Source organism: Neovison vison, chromosome 3 (genome assembly GCF_020171115.1).
Source record: "Neovison vison isolate M4711 chromosome 3, ASM_NN_V1, whole genome shotgun sequence".
NCBI lineage: Eukaryota > Metazoa > Chordata > Mammalia > Carnivora > Mustelidae > Neogale > Neogale vison.
Window position 1 is genome coordinate 18,095,261 of NC_058093.1, and position 17,551 is coordinate 18,112,811.

The 17,551-nt window shown below is 39.6% G+C and overlaps 1 protein-coding gene across 3 annotated transcripts in view; it reads left to right on the forward strand.

Moving 5' to 3' along the window:
* ADAM23 (ADAM metallopeptidase domain 23) overlaps positions 1-17,551 on the forward strand; it is a 166,581-nt gene that overhangs the window by 76,084 nt on the left and 72,946 nt on the right. For all 3 annotated transcript variants that reach the window (XM_044241418.1, XM_044241419.1, XM_044241420.1), the window contains exon 4: positions 9,412-9,475. In XM_044241418.1, coding sequence (XP_044097353.1) covers positions 9,412-9,475 — 64 coding nt within the window. The remainder of the gene's footprint in view (positions 1-9,411; positions 9,476-17,551) is intronic.

Consider the following 17,551-nt stretch of genomic DNA (forward strand, 5'->3'; position numbering starts at 1 on the left):
CCCTTCTTCCCCAGGTCACAGCTCCTTGCTGAACCCGGTGTCCTTCCTGGGCCCAAACTCTTCCATGATGGATGCCCTAGTCCAGCTGGACTTTCAGCAGAATATGCCTCCCTGTCTGCATGGCCTGGTCCCTCTGTCTGTATGACCTGCTCTTTCCTGCCTCTGTTTCCCTGACCCTATTGGGTAAGGAAGCTGCCTTGGCCTTGCTTTCTTACTGAAAATTTCCTGATCATCAGTGTTGAAATGAATTTCCTCCTTGGGGGTGGGGGCCGCTTGATGCTTTTTTATTCATCCCAGGCTACCTGTGGCTTTGTCTTATTTTAGGTATGAGATGATAAACACCTCCAGGGTAAGGACTGGGTCCCCCCCCCCTTGTGTTTTCACGCAGTTGGTCTAGCATGAATAACCCCCAGTTGTTCACAGAACAGTGGGAGCACTGAGTCGCGGGACAGAGGCAGAAAGCCCAGCCGATATTCCCCACATGGTGGCTGGTGGCCTTGCCAGCTGCTGTGATTCCTTTCCTGTCCCGAGCCTAAAATGAGCCCTTCATTAAATTCTTCCTAAAGGCACTGTGTTCCTCTTCTTTAAAAAAAAAAATATAGCTTGTACTGTGGCTTCTTATATTAAAAGGTAATATATATTCAAGGTTAAAAACCCAGGAATTCATGGGTGAGCCAAAGAAAGAAAATAAAAACCGTCCAAAGTTCCCCAGAAAACAATAGCTCACTGTTCTATTTGAGTGTCTATCTTTGCAGACTTTTTGCTTTCTGTAAATAAAACATATTTTTAAAAAGTTACCAAACATAATAATACTCATTTATTTGCTTTTTTCACTGAACAATGTTGTAAACATCTTTCTAATTGTCTCTAAAACCACATATAAAAAAACCAGCTCATACCTACATCATCTTCAGGGAATCCCTGCGCATGCGTGTGTGTGTGTGTGTGTGTGTGTGTGTGTTTCTCTGTGTGTGTGTGTGTGTGCTCTTATTTAGTTATTTCCTCAGGAAACCTTTAACTAAGTAGCACTTAGGAGATTATAAAAACTTACGGATTTAAATGGTGAGTGTGTTTTTAGGACTTTGATAGCTGTTGCCAAATTGTCCCCAGCAAGATACACTAATAACACATTCCCAACAGTAATGCGTAGAGTGCTCGTTTTTCTAACTCTTGCCAGCTCTGGCTGTTATTATTCATTTTTACTTTCTAAACTGATGGGAAAAATTGGTCTCTTATGGTCGTTTTAATTTACAGGTCTTTTATTACTAGTGCAATTGTATATAATTGAGAACCATTAGTATTTCTTGTTTTCTTTTTCTGTGAACTGCATTTTGCACATTCTGTTTTGTTAATTGCCTGCCCACATCCTTTGCCCATTTTCTATTGAGTTGTTTATCTGTTTTTACGTGGTTTTAATTTTGGCTCCTTATGTAAAGGATGGCAATCCTTTGTTTTTCATGTTTTACATATGTTTTTTTTCTTAGTTTTTCTTGAAATTTTGTGGTATTTTTTAACTCATGGAAGTTTAAAAATTTTTTTATAGTCCTGTCTGTTGTTCTTTATAATTTCTGGTCTTAATATCATGCTTAAAAAGGCCTTTCATTCCTAACATTCAACTGTATTTTTGTAACTTTCTTTTAAAAAATATAAATCTTTAATGTATATATTTTTACTTTGGTGTAAGATATGATTAGGGATTTAACATTCCCAAAAATGTTAAGTCACTTGTCCTGTGCATATTTATTCTTTATTCTTTTTTTTTTTTAACCAACTTAAAATGCCATTATTTTTATATAAACGTGAATTCCTTCTCTCCCATTCGGGCCATCTGTATAATCAGGTCAGTGCTCTGTATCTTGGTTATTATAATTGTAATATAAATAAAATAATAATATCCTATTGTAACTTAACTCCCTTTTTAAGAAAAATGTTTGGGTAGTCATAAGCATTTGTTCTTTAAGATGAACTATGGAATAATTTTGTCAAGTTACAAAAATTTACTGGATCTTGCATTGAATTAACATTAAAGTTATTGAGTATATGTACATCTATGCATATATACATGTATGTCTGTATATCTACAGGCATAACACATATATGAAATTCATTTCTCTTTTCATTATTGGTAGAATCTCCTCCCCCAGACTATTTCTAGTTGATTTTTGCTGGTGCACATAAAACTGGGTATTTTATTTTTGCATTCTAATCTTGTGACTAGGTACCTTATTTAATGCCTATTATTTCTGGTAGATTTTCTGTTAGTTTCTTTTTTATTCTTTTGACCATTTCATGCATACTTGGAAAGAATGGAACACTGTGTAAACGGATGTGCAGTTTTTCTGATAAACTGAAAAATGGAAGAAGCGGGGAGTTCTTATCTTAGGACATGGCAGGAATTGGACGCTTTCTGTCCTGGACAAGGTTACAGGAAGGCAAGGCGGATCACAGGTCCATACCCATTCTGCACGATTTCACTGCGTGTGATGCCATGTTTAATAGCTATAAAAAGAAGTGTGGGGCATGTTGGAAGAGAACTTGCATTAGCAATATTCAGCACACTGTAGTATACATCATTAGCTTAAATTACGCATCAAAGCATTTCAGTTACGTGTAATCGTGTTCAAGAGGTATGAAAAGGTGTGCCATTTTTATTTGGATTCAGTTTTCCCGGTGTTTAAAAAAACTTTTTTTTTTAATGACATATGGGGGTAAAACCATGTATGTGAGAATACTTGGGACTCTATTATGGAAGAATCTCAGAATCACTGGTCTATACTTGCAGAAATATTGGCAGCCACACCTCGGAACGTGTTAGCCCCTTCATATGGTCTGACTTCAAAGCAAAGGAGGAAAAATTAATTTTTATCTAATTAAAGATATCTGTCGATGCCATCTCCTTAGAAGGGAACTCTTAATTGGCTACTCTTATTGGTCGATCAAGCCAGCTTGGGCGGTGGTCATCAGCGTTTACATCTCAAGTTCATTCCTCCTTTCTCTCCTGGCTTCTCCTTTGTCTGCTTCCGTGTCTGCTAACTTGTAGTCCTGCCCATGCTGTTCCCTGTTATATTAGGTAAGTATTATGGTGCACGGGCCCATCACCTAAGAGATGCAAGAGCGCCTCCACATTAAAATTTTGGCCGCAACCTCTTATGTGACTTAGAAACTCATTAAATTCCTGTTGTGACCCTCAAAGAGGTTTACACCCCTGCATCCTGCTTCTGCTAGGAGTTTTCCCCACCTGCAGCCCCCCTCCTATGAAATATGCCCACATTCCCAGCCCTTGCCTGGCAGGCTGTCTTTGTTTGACTTAACACAAAGCTTCTATTCAATCTGTAATTACTTTTACCCACTTAACATATCATTTCTACTCTTTTAAATTCCAACCTCTTCATGCGTCCAATCTTTCAGCACAGCTTAAAAGTCTTATTGTATTGTTTACATTCAAAGGATTATATATTTTCTAGCTGAAACACTTTCGGTATAAAAATTATTTTAGGTGGGATGATTAATTTTTTCCTAAACCCTGAGAAAAGTGGCTATTGAAAAACCATTTGACTTTTAAGCCTATTGTTTTCAAAAAAGGAAAGCAACATAAGGACAGAGGATAATTACAAGGTTACAAACTTAACGCTTGTATGAATGTACTGAGTTTAAATTCTGTGTCTCTCTTCATTACAAGTTATAGTAATTATTTGATGAATTAAAAATATGTATGTATATAAAAGGAGAAGAGAGAAGCTTCTAGTGTAAAGAGGGAACAGGCAGGGTGCTTCATTGTGCAATGCTATTGTGCTTGAAGCCCCATGAAGGTGCTCATCTCCATAGTGACCAGCGTTGGTTATTAAATGAATGAATGAGACCGGGTGGAGAGGGCAGCAGGAGACTTCTCAGGTAGATCTGTCAGGGGGTCCCTGGGCATGATCAGCGCTCGCAACACTGAGAAGCTAAGCCTTGCCAAACAGATGATAATCAGATGAGTGAACATACATTACGGAACTAGACATTAGTGGCTGTCTTGTTTTTCTACACACAGTTTTTTACTCTTTGTTCATATAAATGTTGGCTTCTGTGCCAATCCCAGTCTTGAACACACATGGAAGTAACTTCTGGGTTTGCTTACTAAGGACTGAATTAAAATATTTGTGCTATCGCACTCTTAAGAATGAAGACCTCGCGTGACAAGAAGCATGGCTGGTCGAGATCTGACAAGCCCAGGGTGCTGTGGTGAATGTGGATTTGTACCTTCCTGACTTCCACCACTCCGATTGCTGGCTCTCTCCTGATATTACGCACTCAGAGACGGAACCCAATGGCACTACCCAAGGTTGCCCTAAAATGTTGGCCTTATAAACATAATCACAGAGGCCAAAAGCAACAGGAGAAGGAGACATACTCACAGACTGCTTGCTTAGTAGCATCTCAGCTTTAGGATAATGTTCATTTCATAGACTAGCCTGACTTTCCATATAGAACTTGATGTACATACCTAAAATTTGACTTTGAGGTAGGGTAACCATATGTCCAAGAACTTCTTGGTTTTACATCTGTTGTCCTGGCATAATTATTAACGAGCCAAAATGGCCAGATTTGGATGACAAATTATATGACCACTCAGTTGGTAAACCTTGGTGCTTGCTACTATTGTTCTCAACTTTTCCTTAGATCTACTGATGCCCTGTTGGCCTCTAGGTCCTTTTAGAAGAGCTCATTCTGCTCCTAGTAACCCAGTTTTTTAGTCAGGGGTATGAACTGTGAGGATTCAACAAATTTCAGTGTCTTTCAGTTTCAGGGAATGTGGATTTCAGATGTACGCTTCTCGAGACTGATAGTTTGACTTTTTTTTATAAGAAAGTAAATGCCTTTGAACTCCTGTAGACCAGATAGTGTCCTTGTGGTCCAGCCTTTGTCTTTCCTAGCATTTCCCTCATAGCCCAAGGCCCTGACCTTTATCTAATCAAACAGTTTGGTTGATTTAGCCTATTCAGCCTTTCATGACAGGGTTACCCAAAAGAAAGCGTACCATTCTTTCTTTAAAGGAAGAGATTCAAATTATTTTCAAAACAAAACAAAAAACCAAACTCTCCCCCCCCCCAAAAACAACCTAGGAGTCATCCACCCTTTTTGGTTAATAAGATTTTTAGTCATAAGGGATTCCTGTTAAGTAACTTTTCCCGGTTACTAGGATGGTTGGCTTCTCCATAATGAGTCTAAGTGGAAGATACAAACCTTTGGGAGTTTTGACCACTTGGCTATTTGTAGGCTTATTTTCGTGAGACACGTAAATTTCAAACTTGAGGACTCCAACAAATTATTTATGTATATACATATATATAAATATACGTATATTTATTTATATAGGAAAAAATCTCCCCAAAGCATATTTCTCTCTTTGTGTGAATTTCCAATGCTTAGATCTTGTGGTGGCTTTCTTTGTATATCTGCTATGATTCTGAAATTCTTTGAATATTAAATTTCTAAATTCTTCTTTGTGATAAAGCTTGGAGTTAGGGTAGTTGAAACCATGTCTCTGTAATGAAGATGAAATCTGAGATTTAACACTATAGAATTTTATCTCTTACCCACCTTATGGTCCAATACAAGTTGAGTGGTTTTCCTGAGAAGTTCTTCTCCAGATCTTGAGGTAGGAACCTAGGCTGCCATCTGGGGCACGGGGCTTCCAGAGTTGCCATGGAAGAGAGGGCTTGGATAATCATGCATGGAGTATAATGTCCACACTAGAAGGGTAGACATTGCTTCCCACCATATCTTATGAGCCTTAATTCAATCTCTTGGCCTTAACCTCACTGCTGGAGAAGCTTTGAAATGTAGTCTTACCGTGCTAAGAAGGGGAAAGCAAAGTAGGATATGGTAGCTGCATAGCATCGTTTCTAGCACAGCTCCCTTCCTTGGTTTGATTCTCGGCTCCCTTGCCACGTTTTAATAGTCTTACATTCTCTTGCTCTTAGAGTTCAGGATCTTCAAAGTGTTTACCGTTGTTCTTCATATTTGAGTAAAATCACATTTAGTCTGACTCTAGAATTCATGTTCTTTTCACTGTACCTCAGTGATACGGATTCACCATCAAGTGCAGCGGGTGGGGGGGTTCAAGAGAATTTCCTGACTCCAGGTCTTCCTCTCTCTTCTACCTTGCTTTGAATTTCCATCCTACAGTTATTCCTTTACTTCCAAAATCACCCCTTTCACCAGATAACTAGGACGAGAAGCATTGTAGTAGCCCTGTAATAGCTTTTTGGTACTTAAATGATTGGAAAAAGGATGTTTATTTCAGAATTTAGGGTGTTCCAAAACATTTTATCGGTTTCTAGAGGTGGTCAGGCACCCAGTTGGCTGATCAGCAGAGCAACTTGATCTTATGCTTGGGACCACAATTGCCAGATAGATTAGCATTTGCAACAGGAAGTTCTTCTGGAGCAACCAGTAGAAACAGAGGTGGGGGAAGGCCTTGAAGAGCATCTGCAAGCAGAGATTGCCAGACAACCCATCCTTAGGCATCCAGAGATGGAGATTACTTACTCCTTCCCCTCTGGGTGGGGCCAGAGACACACTACTTGCATAAATAACTCTTCTTTCCACTGTTACTTGTCTGTCACTGAAAGATCTCATTTCATAATTCTTTAAGACTACTATAGTTAATTAGGTTACATTTTGTTATTAATTCACTTTCAGGGAGATTACAAATAGTACTTTAGAGTGCTTTAGAATGAGATGACCAATCTCATACATGTGTGCTGATTTGGCTTAGTTTCAGTTTCAGAAAGTTGTGTTCTTCATCCCAGCACACAGTAGATGTTAGTAGATGTTTGCACACTTGGTGGGTGTTTATTAATTGCTTGCTTTGCGCTAGGGATTATGCCAGGTTTTGGGATGTTGTGGTGAGTGACAGCAAAAGTGTTAAGGGAGGGAGTGCCATGGTCAGACTGGAGGAAAGGCTGGAGCAAATGGGGAAGGTGATGTTTTGTTTTGTTTTGTTTTTTTTAAAGATTTTATTTATTTGACAGACAGAGATCACAAGTAAGCAGACAGGCAGGCGGGGGGCGGGGGTCGGCGCGGGGAGCAGGCTCCCCGCCAAGCAGAGAGCCCAATGCGGGGCTTGATCCCAGGACCCTGGGATCACGACCTGAGCTGAAGGCAGAGGCTCCAACCCACTGAGCCACCCAGGCGCCCAAGGTGGTGGTGTTTTATAGGAGGTGGAGAGTGGAATGGTCAGGTGAAGGAGCATACAGTGTTATGTCCAGCTCAGTGTCTGTCACACATGACTGGAAGAGTCGCTGTTTTTCTTCTTTAAGACATCTTCAAATGCAGCATATGTTAGAAACAGTCATGTCCATGGTTGGCGGTTGGTGAAGGGAAGCCCTTTAAAAGGCGTAAGTAGGATAATTAAAGTGACCTTTATCAGATTTGGCAATTAATGATTAGAAAGCTATTATATGTCCTTGTCATCACAAGCAAATAAATTTGTTTTCAACTCTTAGACATACACCAGTGATTGTGTGGTTGAGAATTTTGAAAATCATGAATTACCTGTAGAGAGAGGTAATTAGAAGGTAGTTAGTGAAACCTCTCTCTGCCTTGGTGTTGTGGAAGTGTTCCTCAGAGAAATATTACCATCAACAGCCCTGTTTATGTCTATTCACAGTGCTAGTTGCTGACTTAATTAACTAGGAAAAAAGAGACGTTTCTGTACCCTATCAAGTATTTTCAAGTATATAGAGTTAAGAATTGTCGTTACTTGGACTATTACTTAGATTTTTAAAATGAGTAGATGCACCACAATTCAGTTTCAGATGTAGAAACATCAGTAGACATATATTTGATGAGTAATTTCCATAGAAGAAGTTGTCCAAGGTGCCAGCATCTGCCTTACTTGTGTGTTGTAAAGCTTGACCTTCAGCTGGTGCAGGAGACCATGCCGGAGGTGCGCATGCATCTCCGCCTCTGCTGACTGGCCCCAAGCCGCCTCCAGCCTTCCTCACTGGAGCATGTTAGACCTGCATCAGATGCAGCTCTCAAAATGATGAGTTCTTCCATACTTCTGCTAAAGCAGTAGTGTCAAGATTTCCTAACAAGAAAACCTACACTTAGGCAGAAGTGGAGAAACTAGAATGTCAGAGCAGGAAGGGACCCAAGGAGTCATCTTCTCCAGCCCATCCTTTTGCAAAAGAGGACGTGGAGGCCTAAATTTAGGGCACACATCTGGCTCATACAAAGTAGAACCTACTTTTGTCCTCCTCTTACCATTAGGATGAAATGAGTTAACCTCTTTCTAGTCCCTACACAGTGCCTGCGACCTAGTAAATGTTCAACACATGGGACTTACCGTTTGTCATCACTATTTCTAGTGGCAGAGCCCAACAGCAACTCAGATGCCCCAGTAGTTGCCCGCTCTTTCCAAGGCTCATAGCATTCTCCACATTGTATAGGGAGAAATGTGTCTGGAGAAATTGAGTTAAAATAAAAGCAGTGGCGCCTCATTCTCATTGCTGAGCACGGACTTAGTGCCGAGTTCTGGGCTATGCCTGGCCTGTGCTTTCATGTTGCCTCCAATGTCCCATGAGATTCATGCTCTCTGTCGCCTTTCTTTGACTCAAGTAAAATCCGAGTTTGGTAACTGGCCTATGATCACAGCACTAAGGAGGGGCTGGGCTAGGCTTTCATGCCGACTTTGTCTGATTTAAATATTGTTTTATTCCAGGGGTTGGCAAACTGTGGCCCCCAGGCCAAACCGAGCATACCTGGTTTTGCATAGTCCTCAAGCTAAGAGTGTGTTTTACATTTTTAAATGGTTGAAAAAATCGAAGAAGAAAAAAATGTCATGACACATGAATATTAGGTGAAATTCAAATTTCGGTGTCCATAAATGAAGTCTTAACTGGAACCGGAACACAGTTTCACTCGTTTGCTTGTACCACCTGTGTCTGTGTCTAGAGTTGGGAAGTCGTGGCAGAGTCCATGTAGCCCAAAAAGCCTAAAATATTTACTGTCTGGCCTTTATGCTGTTCTTTTCCTCAGTGATAATGTTTTTGAGATTCAAGTTACTTAGAGCATAATTGTGGGATTTTTATAGGGTCTGTCTCCTCCTTTCCCTGCCTGCCTTTTCCGTTGGTTCCATATTAATTAACCTATCAGTCAAATGATACATAATGTGTATAAACAGAGTTCACCCTTATAGTGTCTATATTTTTGTATTTTTCTCAGAGAGTCATAATTTGTTTAACAGGCCTGATTTGTTATTGGAGAACGTGTAGGGCTCTTGATGAGAACCCATTTGTGCTTGCCTTGGAAGGCCGCTCTGTGGTCTATACGCCCCGGGCAACATCTACTGAGCTGATTATTTTTAAAACCTCTAAGTGTCTTGGATGATAAAATCACTCTATTTTCTTTCCCCTGTAGTGGTTTGCTGTCTTCTGATTATGTGGAGATCCACTACGAAAATGGGAAGCCACAGCACTCCAAGGTACAGTTAAGAACATCTGGAAATCCTGTAGCATAAACATACTTGCTCGTAGAATTCTTCATTGCACACTGCTTTGTTTTGATGTCTCTCTCAATAAAATTAACTGTTCTCTTGTACTATGGTCCTATTTTAAATTTAAAATAAGTTTAGGAGAAACTTATTAAAATTTATAAATGTTCAGGATCGCGTTAGAGAGTCTGTATATTCAGGTCAATGAAGTAATGTTTATTGTTTTGGTTATACATACAGTATCTTCTGTAAATGAAAGATATAAAGAGCTTTATAACTCCATAGCAATACCTTCAAGTAGGAGATCACCAGCTCCTGGTCATAGAGTCTGAATGATGAGACTCGAATGGCTGTTTAGTCTGAGAGACTTTGGTGTCCAGGAAGGACAGGGGACAGGTGGGGGAAGGGAGATTCAGGAACATTGTTCTTAATCTTCACCAGAGTTCTGGGAGATGGATATTATGATTTGTGTTATGCAAAGGAAGGAAGACATTGAGGCAGAGAGAGAGGGCCAATAAACTTGCTTAAGCCCACCATGCATTGTCATAGAAAGCTAATTGGATACTTGATTTCCTTCCATGGAGATTAACTATTCTCTTAACTGAGTGTCAGTTAGGAACCAGTGGGTTTAGATGCAAATAAATTATTTGCATGTAAGGAAGACAGTGAACTCTGCCTGTCAGAATGAAAATCCTTAGGATGGCTACATTCAGAGAGTCTGATTTGTAGGACGTCCACAGAGTGCCACTGAGCCTACGCAGGGTCCATGGAACAAATACCACGGGCACAGGAGAGCAAACAGGGGCACAAAATATAATGGGAAACGTTGCTTTTTTTTTCCTATGTTGCTAGTGAGTATGGGCACAGAAGTGGGCCTTTCATGTGTGGGTTTGCTGGGCTGTGTAGCACAGAGCACTAGGATTTTTCAGGGGGATAGCTTCTTGCCAAATATTTATGGGTGGCCTTCATGGTAAATACTGCCCAGGGGGTTATGGGATTTCTCAGGATTTGTAACTGTCCAGTTAACAGTGGGCACATTTGTAATTCGGTGCGTGTTTTAAACCTTGGAACTGTACGCCACAGGTTCAGAACGTCAGATATTATCCTTACTCTTCTATCGGTTCTTCCCTCAGGCTAGGTCTTGGGGGTTGTTGAAGCTGCCTAAACGTGAATGCTGTGGAAAATGAGCAGAAATGGCGAAATCAGGCCTGGGAACGGTGCTTTCTGGCATTTGCACAAACCAAAGCTTCAGTCCGCCGCGCCAGTGCCCTGAGCACTGCAGAGGCTGAATCACGAGTCTCGAGGAGGGGCGATGGCATGAGAATTTGACGGACTCAGCAAAGGAGTCACCTTTGCGGGCCTCAGTAACCTGAGTCAAACTTCTCACTAACAAATTCAGTCCGTTTTTTTGGTTTTGTTTTGTTTTGTTTTTGTTTTTGTTTTTAGAAGCAGAATAGCTAATTGGCCTGCAGAGGTCATTTGAGGTCCCAGAAGGAAGCCTTATATAAGGCCCATCAAAACTCCTCTATCAGTTACAACTAGAATTTAAAACAAAAGGTATTTCAGCTATGGCAAAGGAAGTGTTTATTGTAGTTTGTTCTTGTGTTCATTGTTTTTCCCTTACTTATGCCTCATTTTCTCCAAACAGGTCATAGACCCAAACTTACTGCTTCATATATAATGAATTCATGGTAGCAGTCTGTTTTATATGCGTCTGTATTTGTGTATACGCCCCTCAAAACCAAGATGACATGGTGCACATTATGTTGAAGCAGAAATTTTTTAACCTAGTAACATTATGAGCATTTTAAAATGTCTTAAACAATCTGCTAAGCTTTTATTTCTAAAAATGCATAATAGCCTTTCCTATTCATTTGCTATAATTTATTTTAAAACCCCATAGTAATAGACATTAGATTGCTTCCAGTCTTTTACTATACAAATAATGAAAGTGCAAGGAAAGGCCTTCCTGATACATTTTTTAAAAAAGATTTAATTAATCAATTAATTAGTTTGAGAGCAAGGGCGCGGGGGAGGTTGGGGAGGGGCAGAAGGAGAAGGAGAGAGAATCTGAAGCAGACTTCACAGAGTTGATGTGGGATTCGATTTCATGACCCTGAGATCGTGGCCTGAGCCGAAACCAAAAGTGGGACACCCAACGGCCTGAGCCACCTGGGTGCCCCTCCTGATGCATTTTGAACACATCTTTAATAATTGCTTAAGGATTAATTCTGAGAATGGGATTTTTCTGAGTCAAAGAATTGGTACTTTAAAGGGTTTGGTACATATTGGTAGTTTTTCTTTCTGAAAGTTTGTTTAGATCCACACTCTTCCTACCATTACACACATATTTTGTAAAACCTTTTTTTTTAAACTTCAGATTGCCTTCCACGTTAGCAAAATCTTTGTACAGAGTACCAGTGAAGGAAATTAACGTGTAAGGATGCTTAGGCTAATTAAACCTGTTCAACCCAGTGTGCAGCCTATCCTCCAGAGATTTCACACTGCTTAGACAAAAGTACGTGCACACACACTGTGTTATTCATTAGAGAGGAAAAGAATTATTCCGGGCCTATTTGGCTTTAACATTAAGTGCAGATATTTAAAGTATCCTGAGAATTAGTTTCAAACAGAATGATGAGTCCACACTTTGAAGAAGCTTGTCAAAGTTTTCCCTCTTTACCACCACCAAGCCCCTATCTAGTTCCCAAGTCTTCCCAAGAGAGGCCAGTGTCTTAGGCTTTTATTTTTATTGGCTGAAAGTGGGTTAGAAGGACTTCTTTCCTTGTGAAGCAAAGATAGGAACTGGAGAGGTCAATGAATTAAGTAATCAATATAGGACAGGGGCCAGGTATCAGTGAATGAGTGTGGAAGGACTTCTGTTCTGCATTCTGCAGAGCAGTTGCTTTTGTTAGAGTTCCAACATGGTGCTCTGCACACAGCATGCAATGAAACAACTTTGGTGACTTGTTGACTTTGTTGATGAACCTATTAAAAATGAGTTAATTTTTGGTATTTTAGTTCTTGTATAAATGACCTAGGTATCAATAGGACAGTGTAAAAATCCCTTTCAACTTAAATCATTTCTATTAAGTTCCTTTGAGATGAACCAATAACTTGGACTGCTTACTAGTACTTTGGTTTCAGTTCTGCTTATGAAAAGAAGTCTCAGCTGGCCATCAGGGGGAAACTGAACGGATAGATGCTATGCTCCCATCCCCACTTCCCTCTACTTTATTCCTCTTTATCATTATTGGGCAGGGAAAATGCCCGTTCTCAGCTCTGTTTTCTCACTTTGGCTTCTTCCTGTCCCCTTGCTCACTTTCTCTCGGGAAGGAAGAGCCACTTAACTGATGGGAAGGAGTTGGGTATGTTTGTGTTGTTGTTCTTATACCCTTCTTTTATGAGATCCACCTCCTACAGGAAGAGCACGTTCTCTGTACTCTTCTGTAATCTAAGTTGCACAGGGGCAGCCTGATGTGTGTGTGATGTTGGGGGTGGTTCTCGTTCCATGTTGTCTGTCCTCGGGTGGGTCAATGTAGCCAACGCAGGGTGCAACATTAGCAGGCCTGCAGGATTCTCAGCTGATCGTCTCCTTTGGTATAGTACTAGCAGAAATGAAGGTGAAGCTTTAATCTGTTTCAGTCCTGGGTCACTCTCTTATTTGGTTTTAAACTTGTGTGGCCACCTCCTCACATGCTCCAGGATGCCTGTTAATCTGAACAACAGACAACAGTAAGTGCTAGTGAGGATGTGGGGAACTAGAACCCTCACAGACTTCTGGTAGGAAATGTAAAATGGCGGAACTGCTTCGAAAACGCTTTGGCAGTTCCTCAAAAAGTTAAGCATACAGTTACCTTATGACCCAGGTGTTCTACTCCTGGGCAGGTATCCAACATATGTTTAAGCAAAAACTTGTACATAGATGTTCATAGCAGCATTATTCGTAATTATTCAAAAAAGTGGAAACAATCCAAATGGCCATCAATTGATGTATAAATAAGATGTGATATATCCATACAAGGGAATATTATTCAGTCATAACAAGTAAGGAAGTACATGATACAACATGGATAAACCTTGTAAACAATATGCTAATCAGAGAAGCCAGTCACAAAGGACCATATATTGTATGATTCCTTTTGTTGAAAATGTCCAGAATAGGCAAATCGGGTACGGTTTCCAGGGCTGGGGGTGAGGAGGAGTGGGAAATGACTGCTCATGGGTGCAGAATTTCCTTTTGAGGTGATGAAAGTATTCCGGAATTAGTGGTGATGGTAGCACACCTCTGTGAGTGGACTAAAAACCACTGCATTGGACTTTTGACAAGGGTGAATTTTATGGCTTGTCACTTATATCCTAAAGGAAAAATAAACCCACAGGTGGGTTTATTTACGCATCTTCTCAACAAACATGAATCCTTTGCTCCTTTCAGATTGGTCTTGTCACTCAGGCTCATGAATAAGTCATTCGTATTCATTAAACAGATTCAGCTTACTGTGATCTAGTCCCTGTTCGAGGTACTGGGTGTACATCAGTGAACCACGCAATAAAAAATAACCTACCTTTATTCTTTGCTTTATCACTGTAATCACATCACTCTCCTAGAAGTTTCTGTACTTTTTTTTTTTTTTTTTAATCGAATCATCACCATGGCTCAGTTGAAGCTCACTCCTTCCGTGAAGTGTTCTTGGCAGGGTTGCTATTGGAGGAAATGGGCCTCTGTGGGTATGACTCCTGGCTGGGAAATTAAAAAAAAAAAAAAATCAAGAGAGCAGACAATACTGGTTCCTCACAAAGCTATTTTAATTTTGAATAGGATAATTTTGTATGAACTATTAAAAATTTATATAGTATTGATACAGCTGAACTGTTCTAACACTTGAACATTTTTTTCCTATTAAGTCTAATGAAGGTAAATAATTAAACTGGTATTGGGGGTCTCAAATTCCCTGATTGTCTGATGTATTTTTTTCATTTCCTTATGCTGCAGTATTCAAATTCAGGTATATGTGTCTGGTTAAAGAGATCTTTTTCTCTTTTGCTATCAGCCTACTGATGTACTAAATAGATTAATAGAACCAGATGATTGAAAAGTTTGAATTTAAAGATATGCATGTAGAATAATCATTTGAATATAGTGTTCTATTTTATTATTACATTCAGAAGCTGTAATATCAAAATATATATACACATTTATGAGCTAAGGCCTGTGTATTTTCTTTTCAAATGTTTATCCAGTTGTTCAGGAGTTTATGAGATTTTTTTAAAAATGATTTATCTATTTATTTGAGAGAGAGAGAGAGAGCTAGAGTGGGGAAGGGGTGGAGGGAGAGAGAGTCTTAAGAAGATGCCATGCTGAACATGGAGCCCACTGCAGAGCTCCATCTCACAACTCTGAGATCATGACCCTGAGATCGTGACCTGAGCGGAAACAAGGGTTGGATGCTTAACCATCTGTGCTACTCAGCGCCCCAGGAGTTTATGGGGGTTCTTAAATGATGAAGATAATAAAGACTGGCTGGTTGAACTTCACTGAAGAGCAGATGAGATAATTAAACAGACACAAAGGTGGGGCAGTTTTAAAATAAATCAAATTGAAACAGTAGTTTCTGTTTTCCAACAGGTTGTATTGAAATTGAGTAGAAAGAATCAAACTGTTTCTGTCAATTGATCAATGATACCAGGGAACCAAATCTGTTTTCCTCTTTAGGTCGTTGGCGCTGGACTCAGACAGGGTTATTCCCAAGCCGCTTCTGATCAGGAAGTGTTTGCAAAGATGCACATTCAGTCAGGGTTCCGTCATTTGCAGGGGTGGCCTAGTGGTTTTCAGTAGGATTCTGAGCTCCGCAACCTCGTGGAACAGGGTTACCATTATTTGAACATCATCTGGCTTGTGGAGAGTTCGGATGTGGGGAAGTGGTAGGATTACGAGGTAGATTACTAGGATTTTTAAGTTCCTTTAACTAGCCAAAAACTTCCACTTATTGGATGCTCCATTCTGTTGCATTTTAAGTAACTCACTGACAGTTATGAATCCAAAAACACTGATGCCTGTGTGGACACGCTTCGACTCGTATCATGTGCTGAATGAGCCCCTTTTGTTCTTCTCCCTGCCACTTGCCTGGTCACAGATCTCTGATGCACTCCTTGATTGCGAAGTGGCTGGCCAGGGCTCCTGAACTGTCTGTGGCCTTCCCTGTTGGGGAAAGAAACTCTAACTGGGGAGACTGAAAATGTGTCATTGAGTTTGGCTTTTTGCTGTCCTTATCAGAGCCTTTTCGCACTTTGTCACTGTTTCCTTCTCTGTACATGGAGGTAGTAGTTACTATGAGACAGTGACTGAGTGTTGCAGACGGTTAGATCCTTAGGTGGAAGGCACCCCCAGAGCAGACTCTCCACTGTCGGTGCTCACAGCGCCATCTGGGAGTGGCAGTTCTGCACTGGTCCTCTCGCATTATCCCTGTTACCCAAGAGGGAATGCCTCTTTTCTTTCTTTCTCCTCTTTTTTTTTTATTTTAATGTATTACTTGCTGGACTTTTATTTAGCATATCCATAGCTTAGGTTGTTTTTTTTCCCATTCCTTTTTTATTAACATCTTAATTTTATTTTTTTCATGTCCCAAGATTCATTGTTTATACACCATACCCAGTGCTCCATGCAGTACGTACCCTCCTTCATACCCACCACCAGGCTCACCCAGCCCCCCACCACCCTCCCCTCCATAACCCTTTTCGACTAGGATTTTTTGAATACGAAATACTTTGAGAGTTTATTTTGTGGTAATATTTATAAAATGCAGCATACATCTGGAGAATTCCAAATAGTATTTTTCTGGTCATGCTTTCTTAAAAACTTGTTGTAAATTTAGTAATAAGAAACTTAGAAAATCCTCTAATACTACAAGATACTAAAACTAAATTAGAGCCTGCTGAATTTCTCAGAGTGCTTAATTATAACCACATAATCCAGATAGTCAAGCTTTGTTATGATAATAGATTAGGGATTGCATGTTACCTCAAGTCTTATTTAAGGTTCAGAAAATACAGTGCTTTACCTTCAAATATGCAGAAAACTGAAATGGTTTCTTTAGATAATATCCTACCTTAATTAAAACAACTAATGATGCAATTTATAGAGGGCACAGCTTGCATGGAGCACTGGGTGTGGTGAAAAAATAATGAATACTGTTTTTCTGAAAATAAATAAATTGAAAAAAAAACAACTAATGATGACATTTATACTGAGAGGCCATCAATCTTCAATTTCTAATGTGAATTAAAATAAAATCTAAGAAAGGACTTGGAAGTATTTTCTGGGAAAAAATATTTTTAGGAAAATATAGCTTTTTTTTTTCCTTTTTTTTTTTAGAAAGGTAAAGTAAATATGACCTTGTTTGCTATGCACTAATAATAATCACCTGACTTAAAAGAACTTCTTGCTGTGATACAAAGTGCTAAATAACCAGTTTGATGGAATTTACAGTTACCTATGGCTGTTTTTAGAATCATGTGAAGAGTCTGGAATTTAATTGTGGAATATTGACCTGGATTTGCAAATCGCTGAGACGTGTGATACCATTTGTCCTTATAAGTTCCAGAGTTAATATGCATATAAAACTTCTCATGTTGCATACAAGTCAATATTTTTGTAAAGGATTGCCTTTTGAGAATCAAGCCCCATACAAAAGCAAACTTTCACAAAATATTAACAAAGTTATAATACCAAATTTAGACCGCCACCACTGGAAATGTGTATTATTATACTTTCTAAGAGGGAAAAAACGGAATTGGTTGGGGAGTGGTCTTTGATATATGGGTAGATGTCCTTATCACTGTAAATAACCTCTGAGGCTATTTTAATACACTATAATGAACAGCAATCAAAATGACTGTAAACCATCAATGAAAAGTGATCAGTATATTCTATTTCAGAAAACAAATAAGAAGCTTCTGGTTAAACAGTGTAGATTCAATGATTATATTTATCTCTATTCCTTCCCAATAACCTAGTCAAATACCAAAGAATAGAAAAAGGATATAAACCCACAAGGACAAAGACAGAAG